Consider the following 23,528-nt stretch of genomic DNA (forward strand, 5'->3'; position numbering starts at 1 on the left):
ATTCCAATCCACCCCAAAAACAAGCACATAAAATACTAGTAGTAGAATAGTATCTCAATTGAGCCCTCTGATACCCCTATAAGTTACACCCCTGACTCTTTAGATATCGATCTTTCTGTATTTTGAAACCTTACTTTAAAATTTCCCTCCCCATATCGTTAGCAGTTTTTCACCTCTCTTCCTTAACGTCTTTTGCTTTTATTCTCTCTTTTCTCAGTCTCCTCTATCTACAGCTCTTCACTCCTGTACTATCTCCCATCTCTCACCCTCCTCCCCCCCACTCTTAATACATTTCCTCCTTGCAGCAGGTCTTTAAAGTGATGGTAAATTCAGCCAAACTGCTTCACCTGTTTGTTATGGTCTTATCCTAACTAGCATATCGATATGCTTTTTTATTAATAATAATTCAGCCTCTCTCTAACATTTTCAAAGCTCCTTCTTTGAGTGGCATCTGTTCTAGCCAATCAGAGCCTCACCATGTGCCCCATGTTAAACTCTATCTGCACGCTCCCGTGCTCAGAACGCTGTAATCTTACTTAAAGGATTACTTTCTGTTATAATTTTTAAGCTAAACAACTAACATATTAAAGTTAATAAACATTAATTAAAACCTACTGACCTATATTTTCTCCAAAACGAAGTTTCATAACATTCTAAAAGTTATATATTTTATTCGCCGATGATGTCACGTTATCCTGCCCACTATTTTCAGCACTGCGTGTTCAAAATACTTAAGCCAATAACTTTGTGTTTAAAGCGCCATTTTGAAACCTAGGTATTGTAAACGGATTGGTACAGAGCAAAGTATACCCACAAGATTTCTGATATACGGTAGAGATATGTTAATGAAATGCTATTGATAAAAAGCGTATTTGGGGTAGTTAGTTAGTAACAGGCATAGAAAATATTTACTTACAGTGGCCCTTTAAATGTGCATGCGCGATAACAGATGCACTGTTTACTGTAAGCGGAGCTGTGGATTCCCTTATTCTGTTGTGCAAGTAGCGTAAGTAGTCGCGCATGTGCATTTTAGTAAGATTACAGCGTTCCAAGCACGGGAGTGTGCAGATAGAGTTTAACATGGGGCACATGGTGAGGCTCTGATTGGCTAGAACAGATGCCACTCAAAGAAGGAGCTTTGAAAATGTTAGAGAGAGGCTGAATTAAAACCGGTAACGTAGCAGGATTAAAAGTGAAATTATTCAGTGTGCTGATGTATTTATTAATAAAAAAGCATATCGATATGCTAGTTAGGATAAGACCATTACAAATATGTAGAGCAGCTTGGCTGAATTTACCATCACTTTAAAAAGGCAGTTTTAAACACTAAATATATATTATAACCAATAGTATTGCAGTTACTCCTCACCTCCCTCTATTTATGGGTGTAGCCATGTTCTGTCTTTCACTACATTCCAGAGCTGACCTGTTTGCATATGTGCAGCAACTCTCTTTTACGGTACCTGCAGTGTAAGCTAGGTTCCTTAAAGGGACAGTCTACACCAGAATTGTTATTGTTTAAAAGGATAGATGATCCCTTTATTACCCATTCCCTAGTTTTGCATAACCAACACGGTTATATAAATACACTTTTTACCTCTGTGATTACCTTGTATCTAGGCCTCTACAAACTGCCCCCTTATTTCAGTTCTTTTGACAGACATCCATTTTTAGCCAATCATAGCTGGCTCACTGGAACTCCATGTGCGTGAGCACAGTGTTATCTATATGACACACACGAACTAACTCCCTCTAGTGGTGAAAAACTGTCAAAATGCCCTGAGAGAAGAGGCGGCCTTCAAGGGCTTAGAAATTAGCATATGAACCTCCTAGGTTTAGCTTTCAACTAAGAATACCAAGAAAACAAAGCAAAATTGCTGATAAAAGTAAATTGGAAAATTAGTTTAAAATTACATTCTCTATCTGAATAATGAAAGTTTATTTTGGACTAGACTGTCCCTTTAATGGCAATGCCTATGCTTATAGGGAGGTGCATGACATTTATTTAGTGTTTAGTGTCCTTTAATTCAATCACTGTGGCACCAAGAAAGTTTTTTTGTATAGAATGTATTGTCTTGCATTAGACCAGGTAAGTAAACGACTTACACATTATATATATATATATATATATATATATATAAAACTTTGGTTTGTCAAACAGTATAATTTAATGTAAAGTTTACTTAAAAGTAATATGTTCTGTTCATTCTGACCCCAACACTATGTATGTGTGAAAATTAGTATGTGCCCGTGCTTACAAAAATACATCCTATTAAGAAACAATATTATATTTTGAAAAATACATTTTTGACTTATTAAAAAAAGATTAATTTGGCATCTTCATTTTATTATCTGATTATCTAAAGATTTTGTTTAATATACAGGTGGCCCTCAGTTTACAACGGTTCAATTTGCACCGTTTCAGAATAACAACCTTTTTTTCAGTATTGTGACTGCTATTGAAAAGCATTGAGAAGCAGTGCATTGATTAAAATAGCCAGTAGGTGGAGCTGTCCGCTTGTGTTGCAGCAAAGATATGCAAGCCAAGCAAGCTGAAATTATTCAGTTTAACCAGACCTGAGCTATCGAGCAGCTTGCAAAGGAACAAGATCTTCCTGTCTATAAATCAGTCCAGATTGGAATTCATAGAAAGAATTGTTTGCAGAAAAATGCAAGTAAAGTCTGTGTTGTGTGATTATTTTAGTAGGTTTATAATGCTGTTTAGCAAATGTTTTGTTCACTTAACTTAGTTTAATTATATATTCTGTGTTGTGTGATTATTTTATTAGGTTTATAATGCTGTTTAGCATTTAAAGTCGTCATTTCAAAGCTTTAAAAATAATGTATTAGGTGTTACTGAAGCCAATTTTGAGAGGGGCCTGGAACCTAACTCCCTCACTTCCCATTGACTTACATTATAAAGTGGGTTTCAATTTACAACGGTTTCAATTTACAACCATTCCTTCTGGGACCTAACCCCGGCGTAAACTGAGGGCTACCTGTATTCATATTTGTAAAATATAACAAATTACGTAATAGATTAAACAGCTGTTTCACACCATCTCCTTTGTGTAAAGAAAACAGATTTGATTTTTTTGTCATGTGTGGGAGGGGACACATTTAGAAATGCATCCAAGAAAAACAGCCTCTTTATAATAGTAAAATCGGATGTAGAAACTATTCACAATTCTGGACAATCATTGCTTTCTTAGTAGCTGCTTGTTCACAGTTTAATAATTTCCTTGACTTAGAAATATTTTCCTGCTTCTTTCCTAAAAAAAAAAGGAAACAATATAAGGTTATAGAAGGTTATACAAAACAATATCATTTTTTTCTGTCACATTTTAAAATTAACTTAAATATACTCTTAAAAAACATTGAAAAATCCAAAATTTTATGTATCATTTGCATGGAGGGATATAATAATAACAAAAATATATATAACATGCTCTGTTTTATGAAAGTAGTTTATTTTTGACAAATCACTCTCTGTGCAGTATGTTTAACCTCTGGTGAAGGGTTAAACACACAAGCAAAGTCACCAAAAAGCTAGAATAAGGATTTATTGTCTTTGCAGAGTGATCTTATCTATACATTATTAAATATGTATACATATTGCATATTATTAAAAATACACTTTTATTGCTTAAAGGGACATTAAAGTCAGAAAAAAAGCCTTTTACATCTCTGAAAACTTCATCAGTGGTTTCTTTAAAAGTGACAAAAGACACAGATGCATCTAGCACATTTCAGTTTCTTTTATGTAAATGGCAAGAGTCCATGAGCTAGTGATGTATGGGATATACATTCCTACCAGGAGGGGGTAAAGTTTCCCAAACCTCAAAATGCCTATACATGCACCTCCCACCACACACATACTTTAGTTTCACAAACTTTGCCTCCTATGGAAGGGGTGAAGTAAGTTTGTGCTTGATTTTTATGATTTCTTCTATGATAAGCTCTTCTAAGCATTCTGAAGCCAATTCCTCTCAGAGTACAGTGTTTGTCAGAGGGATGTGAAGAGAGTATTGCCTGTTGATTTTTATGGTTTCACTCATGGGAAATCTTTTCAAGGGTTCTCTGTTATCGGTCGTAGGGATTCATCTCATACCTCCCTTTTCAGATTGACGATATACTCTGCTACATGTGGATGGGTGTCTTTCGATAAAGGGTCACTGAACCCAATTTTTTTCTTTTGTGATTCACATAGAGCATGCAATTTTAAGCAACTTTCTAATTTACTCCTATTATCAATTTTTCTTCGTTCTCTTGCTATCTTTATTTGAAAAAGAAGGCATCTAAGCTTTTTTTTTGGTTTAGAACTCTGGACAGAACGTTTTTATTGGTGGATGAATTTATCCACCAATCAGCAAGGACAACCTAGGTTGTTCACCAAAAGTGGGCCGGCATCTAAACTTACATTCTTGCATTTCAAATAAAGACACCAAGAGAATAAAGAGGTTCAGTGTCTCTTAAGTATGTATCATTGTTTAAGACACTCTCAGCTATGTTTGGTTCTTTATGTATTAATATAAAGTTTTAAATATATGTATTTACTTATATTTGCCATGAGTCAGGTCTATGTGTATTTCCCTTTGCAGTCTATCAGTTTCAGTATGGGAATCATGTTTTAGAAAGTTATTTTTCAATATTTTCTTACCTGGGGTTTAGTCTTTTTTTCCCAATTTGACTTGTTTTTCCTTAAAATTCACGGGCAAATCTAGGCTCGCGAGGGCGCAAAATGCTGTTATTTATTGTATAATTTTTGGCGCGAATTTTTTTTGCCACAAATTTGCATCTATACTGTCGCATGTTTCGTAATTTCCTGTGTCTTTATTGACGTTAGGTTGTTTGGCGTGAAGTTGCGCCTGTTATGACACAAGTTGGCGTCATTTCCAGATGTTGTTTGGCGCCAAAACATTTTTCACTTTGCGTTGTGCGTCATACTTGGCAACAAATATTTTTTGGGTTTATATTACCCCACTTCCTTGCTCTCTGCTCTCTTTATATTCTAGAGGACTATGATGTTTGCTTTTCTGCCTATTTAACATATGCATTTTTTCCCATTCCTGAAACAGCTATATGATGAAATTCGATATTTGATTTAAATGTTATTTTTTCTTTTACATTTTGCAAGATGTCTCAATCTGATCCTGTCTCAGAAGCTACTGTAGGAACCATGCTGCCTGAACACAGTTCTACCAAAGCTTAGTGTATCTGTTGTAAGCAAGCTGAGATTATATCTCTGGCTATATTATGTAACAGTTGTCATGATAAGCTTTTGCATGCCGATAATGTTTCTATTAGTACTAGTACAGTGTCTGTTGTTCCCTAAACATCTAATGTACATGATATCCCTGTTGATATGAAAAATTATATTGCTGATGCAATACAGAAGGCTATGTCTGCTATTCCACCTTCTAAAAAAACGTAAAAGGTCTTTTAAAACTTCTCAAAAAACTGATGAAATTTATAATGACGACAACATACTGAAATATCCTCCTCTGAAGAGTATCTCTCTGGTTCAGAAGATCCTACTTCGGACATTAAAATTAATAAATCTTCTTATCTTTTTAAGATTGAATATATTTAGTCTTTGTTGAAAGAAGTATTAGTTACTTTGGGTATTGAGGAGTCTGATCCTCTTGATAACAAAACCAGTAAATGTTTTTGAACCTCCTGTGATTACTCCTGAGGTTTTTTCCTGTTCCAGATGCTGTTTCTGATGTGATTGCTAAGGAATGGTCTAAGCCTGGTGCTTCTTTTAATACTTCTTCTAGGTTCAAGAAGCTATATCCTTTACCAGTGGCTAAATTGGAGTTTTGGGGAAAAAGTCCTTAAGGTTGATGGGGCTATTTCTACTCTTGCCAAACGTACTAATTTTCCTATAGAAGACAGTACTTATTTTAAGGATCCTTTAGATAGGAAGATTTAATCTTATCTAAGAAAAGCATATTTGCATTCTAGCTTTATTCTCAGACCTGCCATTTCTATGGCTGATGTTGCAGCTGCATTAACTTTTTGGTTGATCCTGATTTGTCTAGCATTATTCGTTTGCTTCAAATGCTAATTATTTTATCTGTGATGCTATTTTTGATATAATCAAGATTGATGTTAAATCTATGTCTATTCTAGCTAAAAGAGCTTTATGGCTTAAATCATGGAATGCTGACATTGTATCTAAATCCAGATTATTATCTCTGTCTTTCCAGGGTAATAATTTATTTGGTTCTCAGTTGGATTCTATTATTTCCACTATAACTGGGGGGAAGGGAGTTTTTTTGCCCCAAGATAAAAAGTCTAAGGGTAAATCTAAAGCTTCTAATCGGTTTTGTTTTGTTTTTCCGCCAGAATAGAGAACAGAAAACCACTCCTTCCCCTAAGGACTCTGGTTCCAATTGGAAGCCATCTTCAAGTTGGAATAAATCCAAGCCTTATGAGAAGCCAAAGCCAGCCCCCAAGACTGCATGAAGGTGCGGCCCTCAATCCAGTTCAACTGGTGGGGGGCAGATTGAAATTATTTCAAAACATTTGGGCAGATTCTGTTCAGAATCAGTGGATTGAGAGCATTGTCTCTCAACGGTATCTAATAGGTTTCAGAATTAGACCTGCTGTGAGAAGATTCTTTCTCTCTCATGTTCCAACAAATCCTGTGAAAGCTCAGGCTTTTCTGAAGTGTGTTTCAGATCTGGAGCTTTCAGGGGTGATTATACCAGTTCCGCTTCAGGAACAGGGTCTGGGTTTTTATTCCAATCTATTCATTGTCCCAAAGAAAGAAAATTCATTCAGACCACTTCTGGATCTGAAGTTTTTGAATCGTTTTGTAAGGGTCCCAACTTTCAAGATGGTGACTATAAGGACTATTCTGCCTTTTGTTTAGCAAGGTCATTACATGTCCGCAATAGACTTACAGGACGCTTATCTTCACATTCCGAATTATCCAGAGCACTATCGGTTTCTGAGATTCTCTTTTCTAGACAAGCATTTTCAATTTGTCGCTCTTCAATTTGGCCTAGTGACAGCTCCAAAAATCTTTTCGAAGGTTCTCGGTGCCCTTCTATCTGTAATCAGAGAGCAGGGTATTGCAGTGTTTCCTTATTTGGTACTGGCTCAATCTTTTCATTTAGCAGAATCTCACATGAATCAACTAGTGTTGTTTCTTCAAAGACATGGTTGGAGGTTCATCTTACCAAAGAGTTTCTTGATTCCTCAGACAAGGGTCACATTTTTAGGTATCCAGAAAGATTTAGTGTCCATGACTCTGTCTTTAACAGACAAGAGACAAATGAAATTGGTTTCAGCCGGTCGAAAGCTTCAGTCTTGATCATTCCCTTCAGTGGCTATGTGCATGGAAGTTTTAGGTCTCATGACTGCAGCATCGGACGCGATCCCCTTTGCTCGTTTTCATATGAGACCTCTGCAGCTTTGCATGCTGAATCAATGGTGCAGGGATTATAATCGGATATCACAATTGATATTCTTAAATCCCAGCATTCTACTCTCTCTGACTTGGTGGTTAGACCATCATCGTATTATTCAAGGGGCCTCCTTTGTTCATCTTTCCTGGTCTGTAGCCTCAACAGATGCAAGTCTTTCAGGTTGGGGAGCTGTCAGGGGGTCTCTGACAGCACAGGGGGTTTGGAATCCTCTAGAGGCGAGGTTACCAATCAATACCTTAGAACTCCTTGCTATTTTCAGGACTCTTCAGGCTTGGCCTCTATTAAAGAGAGAACTTTTCATTCGCTTTCAGACAGACAATATCACAACTGTGGCATATGTCAATCATCAGGGAGGGACTCGCAGTCCTTTAGCGATGAAAGAAATATCACGTATACTTTCTTGGGCGGAATTTCTAATTTCTGCGATTCATATACCAGGTGTAGACAATTGGGAAGCGGATTATCTCAGCCATCAGACTTTGCATCCGGGGGAGTGGTCTCTCCATCCAGATGTGTTTTTTCAGATTGAACAGAAGTGGGGTCTTCCAGAAATAGATCTGATGGCTTCCCATCTAAACAGGAAACTTCCCAGATACCTTTCCAGATCCAGGGATCCTCAGCTGGAGATGGTGGATGTGTTAGCAGTTCCTTGGTCTTACAAACTTGCTTATATTTTTCCACCTCTAGTTCTTCTTCCAAGGGTGATCTCCAAGATCATAATGGAGCAATCACATGTGTTTCTGATAGCACCAGCATGGCCTCACAGGTTTTGGTATGCGGATCTTGTCCGGATGTCCAGTTGCCAACCTTGGTCACTTCCTTTAAGGCCAGACCTTCTGTCTCAAGGGTCGTTTTTCCATCAGGATCTCAAATCACTAAATTTGAAGGTATGGAATTTGAACGTTTAGTGCTTAGTCATAGAGGATTCTCTGACTCAGTGATCAATACTATGTTGCAGGCTCGTGAGTCTGTTTCAAGGAAGATTTATTATCGGGTTTGGAAAACCTATATTTCATGGTGTTCTCATAAATTCTCTTGGCATTCTTTTAGAATTCCTAGAATTTTACAGTTTCTTCAGGACGGTTTGGATAAAGCTTTGTCTGCAAGTACTTTGAAGGGACAAATCTCTGCTCTTTATGTTTTATTTCATAGAAAGATTGCTAAACTTCCTGATATCCACTGTTTTGTTCAGGCTTTGGTCCGTATCAAGCCTGTTATTAAGTCTATTTCTCCTCCTTGGAATCTTAATTTGGTTTTAAAGGTTTTGCAGGCTCCTCCCTTTGAGCCTATGCATTCTTTGGTTATTAAACTACTTTCTTGGAAAGTATTGTTTCTTTTGGCTATCTCTTCTGCTAGAAGAGTTTCTGAATTGTCTGCTCTCTCTTAAGAATGAAGCTTCGGTTGATCAGATTTGCAAAGCAGCAACTTGGTCTTCTTTGCATACATTTATTAAATTTTACCATTTCAATGTATTTGCTTCTTCTGAAGCAGTCTTTGGTAGAAAAGTTCTTCAGGCAGCTGTCTCAGTTTGATACTTCTGTTTATAAGAATAACTTATTTTTTTGGATTTAATTTCTCTGCGGAAATAGCTGTTTTTGTTTTATCCCTCCCTCTCTAGTGACTCTTCTGTGGACTTCCACATCTTGGGTATTTTATCCCATACGTCACTAGCTCATGGACTCTTGCCATTTACATGAAATAAACATAATTTATGTAAGAACTTACCTTATAAATTAATTTCTTTAATAATGGCAAGAGTCCATGAGGCCCACCCTGTTTTTGGTGGTTAATTTTTTTGTATAAAAGCACAATATTATTTTCCAGTTCTTCTTTTTTTGTATGCTTTTTTACTCCTTTTTACACCTCACTACTTGGCTATACGTTAAACTGAAGTATGTGTGTGGTGAGGGGTGTATTTATAGGCATTTTGAGGTTTAGGAAACTTTGCCCCCTCCTGGTAGGAATGTATATCCCATACGTCACTAGCTCATGGACTCTTGCCATTATGAAAGAAATGAATTTATCAGGTAAGTTCTTACATAAATTATGTTTTTCCACCATTAGTGCTCTCTAGAGCATTACTTCTGTATTAAAGGGACATTCCAGTCAAAATATAAATACACATAGATGAATTACATCTTTGAATAGAAACATATTTGCAATATACATGTATTGGCAAAAAGGTTTGTAGTAATAATTATCACTGGTTTTGTGTTAACATTTTTCTCTTCATGTGCATGTGAAACATAGCTAGATATTCTCAGTGTACAAGCATTTTAAATACTACAGCTGCTCAGAGAGCCAGTAGGGCTTGTATTATGTCAGCTTATAACAAATTGAGTCCTTACTAGATGGTACAAGAACCTTAGGCTCTCTGAGCAAGTGCTGTTCTTAAAATGCTGGTGCACAGTGCATACTTAAATACACTTTTGAAAAAGATATAGCTTTTATTAGACGCATTTTAGCTAATACATCTATATTACAAAAATGCTTATATTCAAAACTGAAATGCATCCATGTACATTCCAATTTTGGCTGGATAATCTCTTTAACTCATATAGGAACTTCCATGTCTCTTTAAGTCACTAAGGCCTAGATTTAGAGTTGGGCGGTAGCCGTCAAAACCAGCGTTAGAGGCTCCTAACGCTGGTTTTGGGCTACCGCCGGTATTTGGAGTCAGTCAGGAAAGGGTCTAATGCTCACTTTGCAGCCGCGACTTTTCCATACCGCAGATCTCCTTACGTCAATTGCGTATCCTATCTTTTCAATGGGATCTTTCTAACGCCGGTATTTAGAGTCTTGGCTGAAGTGAGCGTTAGAAATCTAACGACAAAACTCCAGCCGCAGAAAAAAGTCAGTAGTTAAGAGCTTTCTGGGCTAACGCCGGTTCATAAAGCTCTTAACTACTGTGCTCTAAAGTACACTAACACCCATAAACTACCTATGCACCCCTAAACCGAGGTCCCCCCACATCGCCGCCACTATATTTAAATTTTTTAACCCCTAATCTTCCGCTTCATACACTGCCGCCAACTACGTTATCCCTATGTACCCCTAATCTGCTGCCCCTAACACCGCCGACCCCTATATTATATTTATTAACCCCTAATCTGCCGCCCCCGCTATCGCTGACCCCTGCATATTATTATTAACCCCTAATCTGCCGCTCCGTACACCACCGCCACCTACATTATAGCTATGTACCTCTAATCTGCTGCCCCTAACACCGCCGACCCCTATATTATATTTATTAACCCCTAATCTGCCCCCCTCAACGTCGCCTCCACCTGCCTACACTTATTAACCCCTAATCTGCCGACCGAATCTCGCCGCTACTGTAATAAATGGATTAACCCCTAAAGCTAAGTCTAACCCTAACACTAACACCCCCTAAGTTAAATATAATTTAAATCTAACGAAATAAATTAACTCTTATTAAATTAATTATTCCTATTTAAAGCTAAATACTTACCTGTAAAATAAACCCTAATATAGCTACAATATAAATTATAATTATATTATAGCTATTTTAGGATTTATATTTATTTTACAGGTAACTTTGTATTTATTTTAGCCAGGTACAATAGCTATTAAATAGTTAAGAACTATTTAATAGCTAAAATAGTTAAAATAAATACAAAATTACCTGTAAAATAAATCCTAACCTAAGTTACAATTAAACCTAACACTACACTATCAATAAATTAATTAAATAAACTACCTACAATTACCTACAATTAACCTAACACTACACTATCAATAAATTAATTAAATACAATATCTACAAATAAATACAATGAAATAAACTAACTAAAGTACAAAAAATTAAAAAAAACTAAGTTACAAAAAATAAAAAAATATTTACAAACATTAGAAAAATATTACAACAATTTTAAACTAATTACACCTACTCTAAGCCCCCTAATAAAATAACAAAAACCCCCAAAATAAAAAAATGCCCTACCCTATTCTAAATTAAAAAAGTTCAAAGCTCTTTTACCTTACCAGCCCTGAACAGGGCCCTTTGCGGGGCATGCCCCAAAGAATTCAGCTCTTTTGCCTGTAAAAAAAACACATACAATACCCCCCCCCAACATTACAACCCACCACCCACATACCCCTAATCTAACCCAAGCCCCCCTTAAATAAACCTAACACTAAGCCCCTGAAGATCTTCCTACCTTATCTTCACCATACCAGGTTCACCGATCGGTCCTCGGAAGTCTTGATCCAAGCCTCGGAAGTGTTGATCCAAGCCCAAGTGGGGGGCTGAAGAGTGACGTCCATCCTCGGGCTGAAGTCTGGATCCAAGCGGCGACTGAAGAACTCCATCATCGGGCTGAAGTCGGAAGTCCATCATCGGAATGAAGTCTTCTATCAAGCAGCATCTTCAATCTTCTTTCTTCCGGAGCGGAGCCATCTTGTTCCCAGCCGACGCGGATCCATCCTCTTCTAACGACGCCTACTAGCCGAATGACGGTTCCTTTAAATCACGTCATCCAAGATGGCGTCCGTCGAATTCCGATTGGCTGATAGGATTCTATCAGCCAATCGGAATTAAGGTAGGAAAATTCTGATTGGCTGATGGAATCAGCCAATCAGATTCAAGTTCAATCTGATTGGCTGATCCGATCAGCCAATCAGATTGAGCTCGCATTCTATTGGCTGTTCCGATCAGCCAATAGAATGCGAGCTCAATCTGATTGGCTGATTCTATCAGCCAATCAGAATTTTCCTACCTTAATTCCGATTGGCTGATAGAATCCTATCAGCCAATCGGAATTCGACGGACGCCATCTTGGATGACGTCATTTAAAGGAACCGTCATTCGGCTAGTAGGCGTCGTTAGAAGAGGATGGATCCGCGTCGGCTGGAAAGAAGATGGCTCCGCTCCGCTCCAGAAGAAAGAAGATTGAAGATGCGGCTTGATAGAAGACTTAATCCCGATGATGGACTTCCGACTTCAGCCCGATGATGGAGTTCTTCAGCCGCCGCTTGGATCCAGACTTCAGCCCGAGGATGGACGTCACTCTTCAGCCCCCCGCTTGGGCTTGGATCAACACTTCCGAGGCTTGGATCAAGACTTCCGAGGACCGATCGGTGAACCTGGTATGGTGAAGATAAGGTAGGAAGATCTTCAGGGGCTTAGTGTTAGGTTTATTTAAGGGGGGTTTGGGTTAGATTAGGGGTATGTGGGTGGTGGGTTGTAATGTTGGGGGGGGTATTGTATGTGTTTTTTTTACAGGCAAAAGAGCTGAATTCTTTGGGGTATGCCCTGCAAAGGGCCCTGTTCAGGGCTGGTAAGGTAAAAGAGCTTTGAAGTTTTTTAATTTAGAATAGGGTAGGGCATTTTTTTATTTTGGGGGGCTTTGTTATTTTATTAGGGGGCTTAGAGTAGGTGTAATTAGTTTAAAATTGTTGTAATATTTTTCTAATGTTTGTAAATATTTTTTTATTTTTTGTAACTTAGTTCTTTTTTATTTTTGGTACTTTAGTTAGTTTATTTCATTGTATTTATTTGTAGATATTGTATTTAATTAATTTATTGATAGTGTAGTGTTAGGTTTAATTATAGATAATTGTAGGTATTATATTTAATTAATTTATTGATAGTGTAGTGTTAGGTTTAATTGTAACTTAGGTTAGGATTTATTTTACAGGTAATTTTGTAATTATTTTAACTATTTTAGCTATTAAATAGTTCTTAACTATTTAATAGCTATTGTACCTGGTTAAAATAAATACAAAGTTACCTGTAAAATAAATATAAATCCTAAAATAGCTATAATATAATTATAATTTATATTGTAGCTATATTAAGGTTTATTTTACAGGTAAGTATTTAGCTTTAAATAGGAATAATTTATTTAATAAGAGTTAATTTATTTAGTTAGATTTAAATTATATTTAATTTAGGGGGGTGTTAGTGTTAGGGTTAGACTTAGCTTTAGGGGTTAATCCATTTATTACAGTAGCGGCGAGATTCGGTCGGCAGATTAGGGGTTAATAATTGAAGTTAGGTGTCGGCGATGTTAGGGAGGGCAAATTAGGGGTTAATACTATTTATTATAGGGTTATTGAGGCGGGAGTGAGGCGGATTAGGGGTTAATAACTTTATTATAATAGTGGCGCGGTCCGCTCGGCAGATTAGGGGTTCATAAGTGTAGGCAGGTGGAGGCGACGTTGAGGGGGGCAGATTAGGGGTTAATAAATATAACATAGTGGTCGGCGATGTTAGGGGCAGCAGATTAGGGGTACATAGCTATAATGTAGGTGGCGGTGGTGTACGGAGCGGCAGATTAGGGGTTAATAATAATATGCAGGGGTCAGCGATAGCGGGGGCGGCAGAATAGGGGTTAATAAGTGTAAGGTTAGGGGTGTTTAGACTCGGGGTACATGTTAGGGTGTTAGGTGCAGACGTAGGAATTGTTTCCCCATAGCAAACAATGGGGCTGCGTTAGGAGCTGAACGCGGCTTTTTTGCAGGTGTTAGGTTTTTTTTCAGCTCAAACTGCCCCATTGTTTTCTATGGGGGAATCGTGCACGAGCATGTTTTTGAAGCTAGCCGCGTCCGTAAGCACCGCTGGTATCGAGAGTTGAAGTTGCGGTAAATATGCTCTACGCTCCTTTTTTGGAGCCTAACGCAGCCATTCTGTGAACTCTAAATACCAGCGGTATTTAAAAGGTGCGGTCAGAAAAAAGCATGCGTAGCTAACGCACCCCTTTGGCCGCAAAATTCTAAATCTAGGTGTAATTAAATAAACATTGTATTAGCAATACCCTACAGCTCACCATTATGGATCGGGACCAAGTGATTATAACTGTGGGTTGCCATCTTAAAGGGATACTAAATCCCAAAAAAATCTTTAATGATTCAGATAGAGCATGAAATTTTAAGCAACTTTCTAATTTACTCCTATTATCAATTTTTCTTTGTTCTCTTGCTAATATACGGCTAGATTACGAGTTTTTGTCGGTTTTTTTCTCACCGCTCACTTAAGCCAACACTGGTATTACAAGTTTTCTTCAAGCCGGCGTTAGCCTCAGAAAAGTGAGCGTTGAGCTCGTGCACGATTTCCCCATAGGAAACAATGGGGCTGAGCTGGCTGAAAAAAAAAACCCTGCAAAAAAGCAGCGTTCAGCTCCTAACGCAGCCCCATTGTTTCCTATGGGGAAATAAAAGTTATGTCTGCACCTAACACCCTAACATGAACCCCAAGTCTAAACACCCCTAATCTTACACATATTAACCCCTAATCTGCCGTCCCCAACATCGTCGCCACCTACATTATATTATTAACCCCTAATCTGCCGCTCCGGACACCGCCGCCACCTACATTATACTTGTGAACCCCTAATCTGCTGCCCCCAACATCGCCGAACCTTACATTATATTTATTAACCCCTAATCTGCTGCCGCCAACGTCGCCGCCACTATAAAAAATGTATTAACCCCTAAACCTAACCCTAACCCTAACACCCCCCTAACTTAAATATAATTTAAATACATCTAAATAAATTTACTACAATTAAATAAATTAATCCTATTTAAAACTAAATACTTACCGATAAAATAAACCCTAAGCTAGCTACAATATAACTAATAGTTACATTGTAGCTAGCTTAGGATTTATATTTATTTTACAGGCAAGTTTGTATTTATTTTAACTAGGTAGAATAGTTATTAAATAGTTATTAACTATTTAATAACTTCCTAGTTAAAATAAGTACAAATTTACCTGTAAAATAAATCCTAACCTAAATTACAATTACACCTAACACTACACTATCATTAAATTAATTTACTAAATTACCTACAATTAAATACAATTAAATTAAATAAAGTACCAAAAAAAAAACACTAAGTTACAGAAAATAAAAAAAGAATTACAATTTTTTAAAACTAATTACACCTAATCTAATCCCCCTAATAAAATAAAAAATCCCCCCAAAATAATAAATTTTCCTACCCTTAAAAGGGCCTTTTGCGGGGCATTGCCCCAAAGTAATCAGCTCTTTTACCTGGAAAAAAAAATATGATACCCCCCAATATTAAAACCCACCACCTACACACCCAACCCTACTCTAAAACCCACCCAATCCCCCCTTAAAAAACCTAATACTAACCCCCTTGAAGATCACCCTACCTTGAGCCGTCTTCACCCAGCCGGGCACAAGTGGACCTCCAGAGGGGCAGAAGTCTTCATCCGATCCAGGTGGAAGAGGTCCTCCAAGCGGCAGAAGTCTTCATCCAGGCAGCATCTTCTATCCTCTTCCATCCAGAGCGGAGCGTGTCCATCTTGAAGACATCCGACGTGGAGCATCCTCTTCTATCCGACGGCAACTGAAGAATGAAGGTTCCTTTAAGTGACGTCATCCAAGATGGCGTCCCTTTAATTCCGATTGGCTGATAGAATCCTATCAGCCAATCGGAATTAAGGTAGGAAAAATCCTATTGGCTGATGCAATCAGCCAATAGGATTGAGCTTGCATTCTATTGGCTGACTGGAACAGCCAATAGAATGCGAGCTCAATCCTATTGACTGATTGGATCAGCCAATAGGATTGAACTTCACTCCTATTGGCTGATTGCATCAGCCAATAGGATTTTTCATACCTTAATTCCAATTGGCTGATAGGATTCTATCAGCCAATCAGAATTCAAGGGACACCGTCTTGGATGACGTCACTTAAAGGAACCTTCATTCTTCAGTTGCCGTTGGATGGAAGAGGATGCTCCGCGTCGGATGTCTTCAAGATGGACACGCTCCGCTCCGGATGGAAGAAGATAGAAGATGCCACCTGGATGAAGACTTCTGCCGCTTGGAGGACCTCTTCTGCCCGGATCGGATGAAGACTTCTGCCTCTCTGGAGGTCCACTTGTGCCCGGCTGGGTGAAGACGGCTCAAGGTAGGGTGATCTTCAAGGGGGTAGTGTTAGTTTTTTTTTAAGGGGGGATTGGGTGGGTTTTAGAGTAGGGTTGGGTGTGTGGGTGGTGGGTTTTAATGTTGGGGGGGTTATTGTATTTTTTTCCAGGTAAAAGAGCTGATTACTTTGGGGTAATGCCCCGCAAAGGGCCCTTTTAAGGGCTATTTGTAATTTAGTATAGGGTAGGGAATTTTATTATTTTGGGAGGATTTTTTATTTTATTAGGGGGATTAGATTAGGTGTAATTAGTTTAAAAAAATTGTAATTCTTTTTTTATTTTCTGTAATTTAGTGGGGGGGGTTTTGTACTTTAGTTTATTTAATTTAATTGTAGTTAATTGTAGGTAGTTTATGTAATTAATTTAATGATAGTGTAGTGTTAGGTGTAATTGTAATTTAGGTTAGGATTTATTTTACAGGAAAATTTGTACTTATTTTAGCTAGGAAGTTATTAAATAGGTAATAACTATTTAATAACTATTGTACCTAGTTAAAATAAATACAAACTTGCCTGTAAAATAAAAATAAACCCTAAGCTAGCTACAATGTAACTATTAGTTATATTGTAGCTAGCTTAGGGTTTATTTTATAGGTAAGTATTTAGTTTTAAATAGGAATAATTTATTTAATTGTAGTAAATTTATTTAGATTTATTTAAATTATATTTAAGTTAGGGGGGGTTAGACTTAGGGTTAGACTTAGGTTTAGGGGTTATTAAATTTAATATAGTAGCGGCAACATTGGGGGTGGCAGATTAGGGGTTAATAAATGTAGGTAGGTGTCGGTGATGTTAGGGATGGCAGATTAGGGGTTAATAAAATTTAACTAGTGTTTGAGAGGCGGGGGTGCGGTGGTTTAGGGGTTAATATATTTATTACAGTCTCGGCGATGTCCGGTCGGCAGATTAGGGCTTAAACATTTTAGTTAAGTGTTTCCGATGTGTGTGTGTGTGGGGGTTAATAGGTAGTTTATGGGTGTTAGTGTACTTTGTAGCACTTTAGTTAAGAGTTTTATGTTACGGCGTTAGCCCATAAAACTCTTAACTACTGACTTTTAAATGCGACAGGACAGGAGAGGGTGTACCACTCACTTTTCCAAGCAATCGTAATACCGGCGTTAGGAAAATCCCATTAAAAAGATAGGATACACAATTGACGTAAGGGGATTTGCGGTATGCGAGAATCGCGGAAAAAAAGTGAGCAGTACACCTGTACCTGCCTGACTCGTAATACCAGCGGGCGTTAAAAAGCAGCGTTGGGACCCCTCAACGCTGCTTTTCAAGGCTAACGCAAGACTCGTAATCTAGCCGATAATTTTTGTTAAATGTAATGCTTTATTCTTAATATTGAATCCTGTCAGCTGATTGTAGTTTAAAGCGATACTAAACCCAATTTTTCTCTTTATGGTTCTAATTTACTCATATTATCAAATTTTCTTCGTTCTTTTGCTATCTTTATTTAAAAAGCAGGAATGTAAATCTTAGGAGCCGGCCCATTTTTGGTTCAGAACCTAGGTTACAGTTGCTCATTGGTTGGCTTAATGTAGTCACCAATAAGCAAGCGCTATTAATGGTGCTGAATCTAAAATGGGCCAGCTCCTAAGCTTTACATGTCTGCTTTTCAAACCCTTGACAACGGAGGACGTGCCAGGCATGTCCTACAAAAGGTGGTAGTTAAGGACCAAGGACGTGCCTGGCACGTCCTCTGGGGTTTCAAGCGCTGGAAACTATTTTGATTGCTTCCAGATGCTTTCAGGGTATTGCAGCGATGCCTCAATATTGAGGCATCGTGCAATACCCTTTTTAAGCACACTGATGCAGAGAGGGTCACTGGTGCCAATCGTTGGTGGGTAAGAGGGATACGAGGGAGGCGGGTGGGCGGCCCATCACTGTTGGGAGCACTGCAGCATATATATATATATATATATATATATATATATATATATATATATATATATATATATATTATAAAGCCTTTTATTTTGAGTACTGGCAGACTTTCTGCTAGTACTTAAGATGGCAGTGACAATGGTGAGGTGGGGGAGGGCAGAGACCTGTTTGAGGGGGGTCAGGGAGGGATCAGGGGGTGGGATGCTGATCTCTACACTAAAGCTAAAATTAACCCTACACTCTACCTGATTAACCCCTTAACTGCTGGGCATAATACAAGTGTGGTGCGTGGCAGCATTTAGTGGCCTTCTAATTACTAAAAAGCAATGCCAAAGCCATAAATGTCTACTATTTCTGAAGAAAGGGGATCCCAGAGAAGCATTTACAACCATTTGTGCCATAATTGCATAAGCTGTTTGTAAATCATTTCAGTGAGAAACCTAAGTTAGTGAATGTAATGTTAACCCTATTTGTTCAGGGCATTGGGTAGAGTTTTAAAAATTAGGCAGATTTTAAGTCATCAATTTTTTTATATTTATTTATTTATTTACTCACATTTTAACCTTTTTAAACCTCCGACGATAAGCGCAGCTCTTCCGCATGCCATATTGTCAAATTGATTGACAGATGACGATACTTAAAACAACTAATCAGAGGCGTAACTAGAAACCACAGGGCCCAGGTGCAAGAATCTACCTGCTTTACCTGGATCACCTGTGCTCATTTGCAACCCGTCAGTCAGGCTTACCTGGGGCTTCCTACCAATTAGCAGCTCATTATCTGGCTATATAACCCTGCCTTTTCCTGTGCTCAGTATCAGTTCTTTGTTTCATGTTTCCTGTTTCTAGTTTAGGTGTCTTTGTTCCTGAATCCCCAAGACTGACCCTGGCTTGTGACCCTGGCTCTGTTCATCGTTTACCTGCACCTCTAGCTTCCTTTGATCTCTGCAATACCTTGACTACTCTCTTGGATTTACCCTTGTTTGTACAGCATACTCGTGCATTTATTCACAGCCCAGGTGGTTTTCTTACCTGATCACTTTGGGCTGTGATACCTGTAAGGGTGAGCATATATCTCTGCTACAGACTCCAATCCAGGTAAGACCTTTACATAAGAACTGACCATTATGGAGCCCGCAGAGATGAACACTGCCCTGACACAGCAAGTGTCCAACTTGTCTCAGACTGTTCTTGATCTGCAGCAGGATTTTTGTGCTCTTAAAGGTACGGTACACCCAGAACCAGCGTATCGTGAACCTTTTGTACTGTTACCTGAGAGATTCAATGGTAGCCGTTCCTCCTTCTTGTCCTTTAAGGTAGATTGTGAGCTGTTGTTTGCCCTAAAGCCTCTTACGTATGCCACTGACTTCATCATGGTCCGTTCAGCCATCAACCTGCTTTCTGGGCAAATAAAAAAAATGGGCACACCAGATGCTCCTGGCTAAGAGTCCTGTCCTAGACAACTGGGGGACTTTCTTAACAGCCATTGCCACTCAGTGTACTACCACAAGGCAAACTAAGGTCCCTAGGACTGTTCCACGTTCCCACAGATCACGGCTTCCTCGTGACTGGGATGCTTTTTACCAGTACTCACCCGCAAACCTTGATGCTCCTGGCGAATCATATACTCCTTCTCAGGACATTGAGGAGCCCATGGAGATAGGGGTAATGTTGAATAGGCAGGCTCCCCAAGAAAGAGCCAGAAGGAGGAGCCATTGCCTTTGCTTTTACTGTGGGGAAAGAGGACACTATATCTCCAATTGCCCTATTCGCCCACCTCGGTCTCCAGCTCTCCAAACAGGCACTGTTTTTGTTCACCCTCTTTGTTCTACATACAATTCTGTGAGCTGCCAAGGTTGCTGTTACGGCTGTCCAGGTTTTGCTGTTCAGAGGAGTCTACTACCCTCTGAGACTGTTATTTCCTGTAAACCTACGGAACCTGCTCTTGTTAGTCCTGAAATCCCTGAGACCCAGATTATGCCTCTACCTCTTGCTTCTGAAGCATCTTCTCAACTTTCAGATGATATGCCTAATCCGGAAACCATCATTACTTCTGCACAGGCAAGCACCAGCATTACTTTCTTCCCTGCCAAAGTACTGCCACCTGACTGCACTTATGACTCGAATGGTACCCATGTCTGCAAGGAGGATCTTGTGATGTTCGAGAAAGCATTGCAAGTTGTGAATGCCTCACCTGCGAGTACTTTCACAGCAGCTAAGACTAAAAAGAATAGGAAGAAGGCTGCTAAGGCCACTATTGGCACAGTGTTTTCCAGTAATGTAGAGGACGACCAAATTGTAGGTCTGGATGCCCACGGGAGAGTCGCCATCCTGCCAGATGACATCTTTGACATGTCCGAAGATGAGGCTGACTTTGCTCCCAAACTCAAAGTGGCAACTACCCAGCCTGTTCATGCTCAGGGGGCGATTATAAGGATAGGGAACTGTCACGGTTCCCACCGTTCCATGCAGACAGCCAGGCATGGTCGCCCCTTTGGGGGCAAGCAAGGAACTTGAACATGGGTCCTCTCTTATCCTAGGCTTGTTCTCTTGCCTCTAAGTCACAGCTGTTTTTCTCTATTTGTGTGTGTATGTAAGCCTTTCATTACCTTTCCTTTTCCTGCCTGCAGCACTGGGGCTGGACTCTGGATATTGCTTTACCTGGATCACCTGTGCTCATTTACAACCTGTCAGTCAGACTTACCTGGGACTTCCTACCAATTAGCAGCTCATTATCTGGCTATATAACCCTGCCTTTTCCTGTGCTCAGTGTCAGTTCCTGTCATGTTTCCTGTTTCTAGTTTAGGTGTTTTTGTTCCTGAATCCCCAAGACTGACCCTGGCGTGTGACCCCGGCTCTGTTCATCATTTGCCTGCACCTCTGGCTTCCTTTAATCTCTGCAATACCTTGACTACTCTCTTGGATTTACCCTTGTTTATACAGCATACTCGGATACTTGTTTTTTGCACACAGCCCCGGTGCATTTATTCACAGCCCAGGTGGTTTTCTTACCTGATCACTTTGGGCTGTGATACCTGTAAGGGTGAGCATGTATCTCTGCTACAGACTCCAATCCAGGTAAGACCTTTACACAGGTCAACATTTTTGAAAAATATATTTTTTTAAGCTGGGCCCCCTCCCTCAGGGACCCAGTTGCAGTTGCAACCTCTGCACCCCCTGTAGTTTCATCCCTGCAATTTAACATTGTTCCCCTCTGGGCCGTGACGTTTGTGCAAAGAGGGGAGAGTTGCGCTTATCGTCGGAGGTTTAAAAAGGTTAAAATGTGAGTAAATAAATATATATAAAAAATTGATGACTTAAACTCTGCCTCATTTTTAAAACTCTACCCAATGCCCTGAACAAATAGGGTTAACTTTACATTCACTTTAACGTTTTTTTTTATTTGATCACATTTAATGGTGGCATGAAATATACCAAAATGGGCCTAGATCAATACTTTGGGATGTCTATTAAAAAAATAGGATATACATGTCAAGGGATATTCAGGGATTCCTGACAGATATCAGTGTTACAATGTAACTATTAATAATTTAAAAAAAAAATGGTTTGGAAATAGCAAAGTGCTACTTGTATTTATTGCCCTATAACTTGCAAAAAAAACAAAGAACATGTAAACATGAGGTATTTCTAAACTTAGGACAACATTTAGAAACTATTTAGCATGGGTGTTTTTTGGTGGTCGTAGATGTGTAACTGTATGTTACAAGATTATGGGGGTCAAAGTTAGAAAAGTTAGTTTTTTTCAATTTTTCATCATTTTAATTTTTTTTTATATAGTAAATTATATGATATAATGAAAATAATGGTATCTTTAAAAGGTCCATTTAATGGCGAGAAAAACTGTATATAATATGTGTGGGAGGGTACTGTTGATGAGTAAGAGGAAAATTACAGCTAAACACAAACACCGCAGAAATGTAAAAATAGTCCTTAAAGTGAAAGTAAAGTTTTAGCCTAATCAATCCGATTTTCATATTATATTATGCCAAACATTATAGTCGCTAACTTATTATTTTGAAAAAACAATCCCAAATGAAATAAATATAACATTTACTTTGACCGTCTTTTTGCAGCTTCCTCCTCCCCCTCACTTTCTTCCTGTTTTCTATCTATTGCGCTCCCAACCCCCGTTTGCGTTAGTAAGCGTGCGTGATTGTTAAAACTATGCGCATGCGCAATTTCGCATCTTCGCTACATTATATCTGGTTTAGAACGATGACAATCGTTGTTTGCTAGTGCGCATGCGGCTTGTGTGCACGCGCAAATAGACTGACAGCGATATTAAGACTTCACGCATGCACTATGTAACAAGTGGGAGTAGATTAGTTCATCTTAGACGCCAATGGGGGAACCAATCCGTTAGATATGGATCAAATCGTCACAACTACCCGAATTTTTTTTTGATGCAGGTAGAGGGATAAGGTTAGTTTATGGAACGATTAAAATATATATAACAAATGTCAGAAAAAGATTTTTAAAAAATGATGAATTAAAGTTCAGTTTATTTTATGATTACTTTGCAGTGATAACGAGATAATAGGTTAACTTTACTTTCACTTTAAACAGTAAGAAAATTGAAAAGTGCTGTGGTCACTAAGGGGTTAAATAAAGATAGCAAGAGAATGAAGAAAAATTGATAATAGGAGTAAATTAGAATCATTAAAGAAAAAAAATTGGGTTTAGCATCCCTTTAAACTACAATCAGCTGACAGGATTCTACATTAAGAATAAAGCATTACTTTTAACAAAAAACATATGACAAGTTGAAATGCTTTAACAGGCTCAATCTAAACCTTCCACTGACTTTATTTAGTTAGGGCAACATTAAAATGTTACAGCTTTCTAAACTGCTGGATATTGTTAGGCTTTTCCACAGCTGTGATTATGGCTATTGGCCAGGAGATTAATACCACAGTTAGCTCAGCTATTATGCCCCAGCTACATTATGTGTTTGTTACTGAAATTGCTCTCTTAACTGGATTTTTTAGACTAGTTCTTTATTAGCACTACTTAGATGTGTTGAGTGTTTTATTGGATGGATGGTTGCAGGGCTGTCTTTAACACAGGGCAAAAGGGGCAGCTGCCCAGGGCCCAGTCTTTGTTGAGGGGCCCAAGAGTCCTAAAGAGTTCATGCCAGACTGCTGATGTCATGTGGCATAAGGGGGGGACACACAGTCAGTCCTAATATTGTCACAGTCAAAAGTTCTCTGCTTATATTTATTTGTGAGAAACATTGCCAGACCGTGCGGGTATCA

At 38.6% G+C, this 23,528-nt stretch overlaps 1 protein-coding gene across 2 annotated transcripts in view; it reads right to left on the bottom strand.

Moving 5' to 3' along the window:
* Positions 1 to 2,272: 2,272 nt before the first annotated feature.
* Positions 2,273 to 23,528, bottom strand: part of TMC4 (transmembrane channel like 4) — a 134,368-nt gene continuing 113,112 nt past the window's right edge. For both annotated transcript variants that reach the window (XM_053690731.1, XM_053690730.1), the window contains exon 16: positions 2,273 to 3,272. In XM_053690731.1, coding sequence (XP_053546706.1) covers positions 3,231 to 3,272 — 42 coding nt within the window. In that variant the 3' untranslated portion in view covers positions 2,273 to 3,230. The remainder of the gene's footprint in view (positions 3,273 to 23,528) is intronic.

This window comes from Bombina bombina, chromosome 8 (genome assembly GCF_027579735.1).
Source record: "Bombina bombina isolate aBomBom1 chromosome 8, aBomBom1.pri, whole genome shotgun sequence".
Lineage (NCBI taxonomy): Eukaryota > Metazoa > Chordata > Amphibia > Anura > Bombinatoridae > Bombina > Bombina bombina.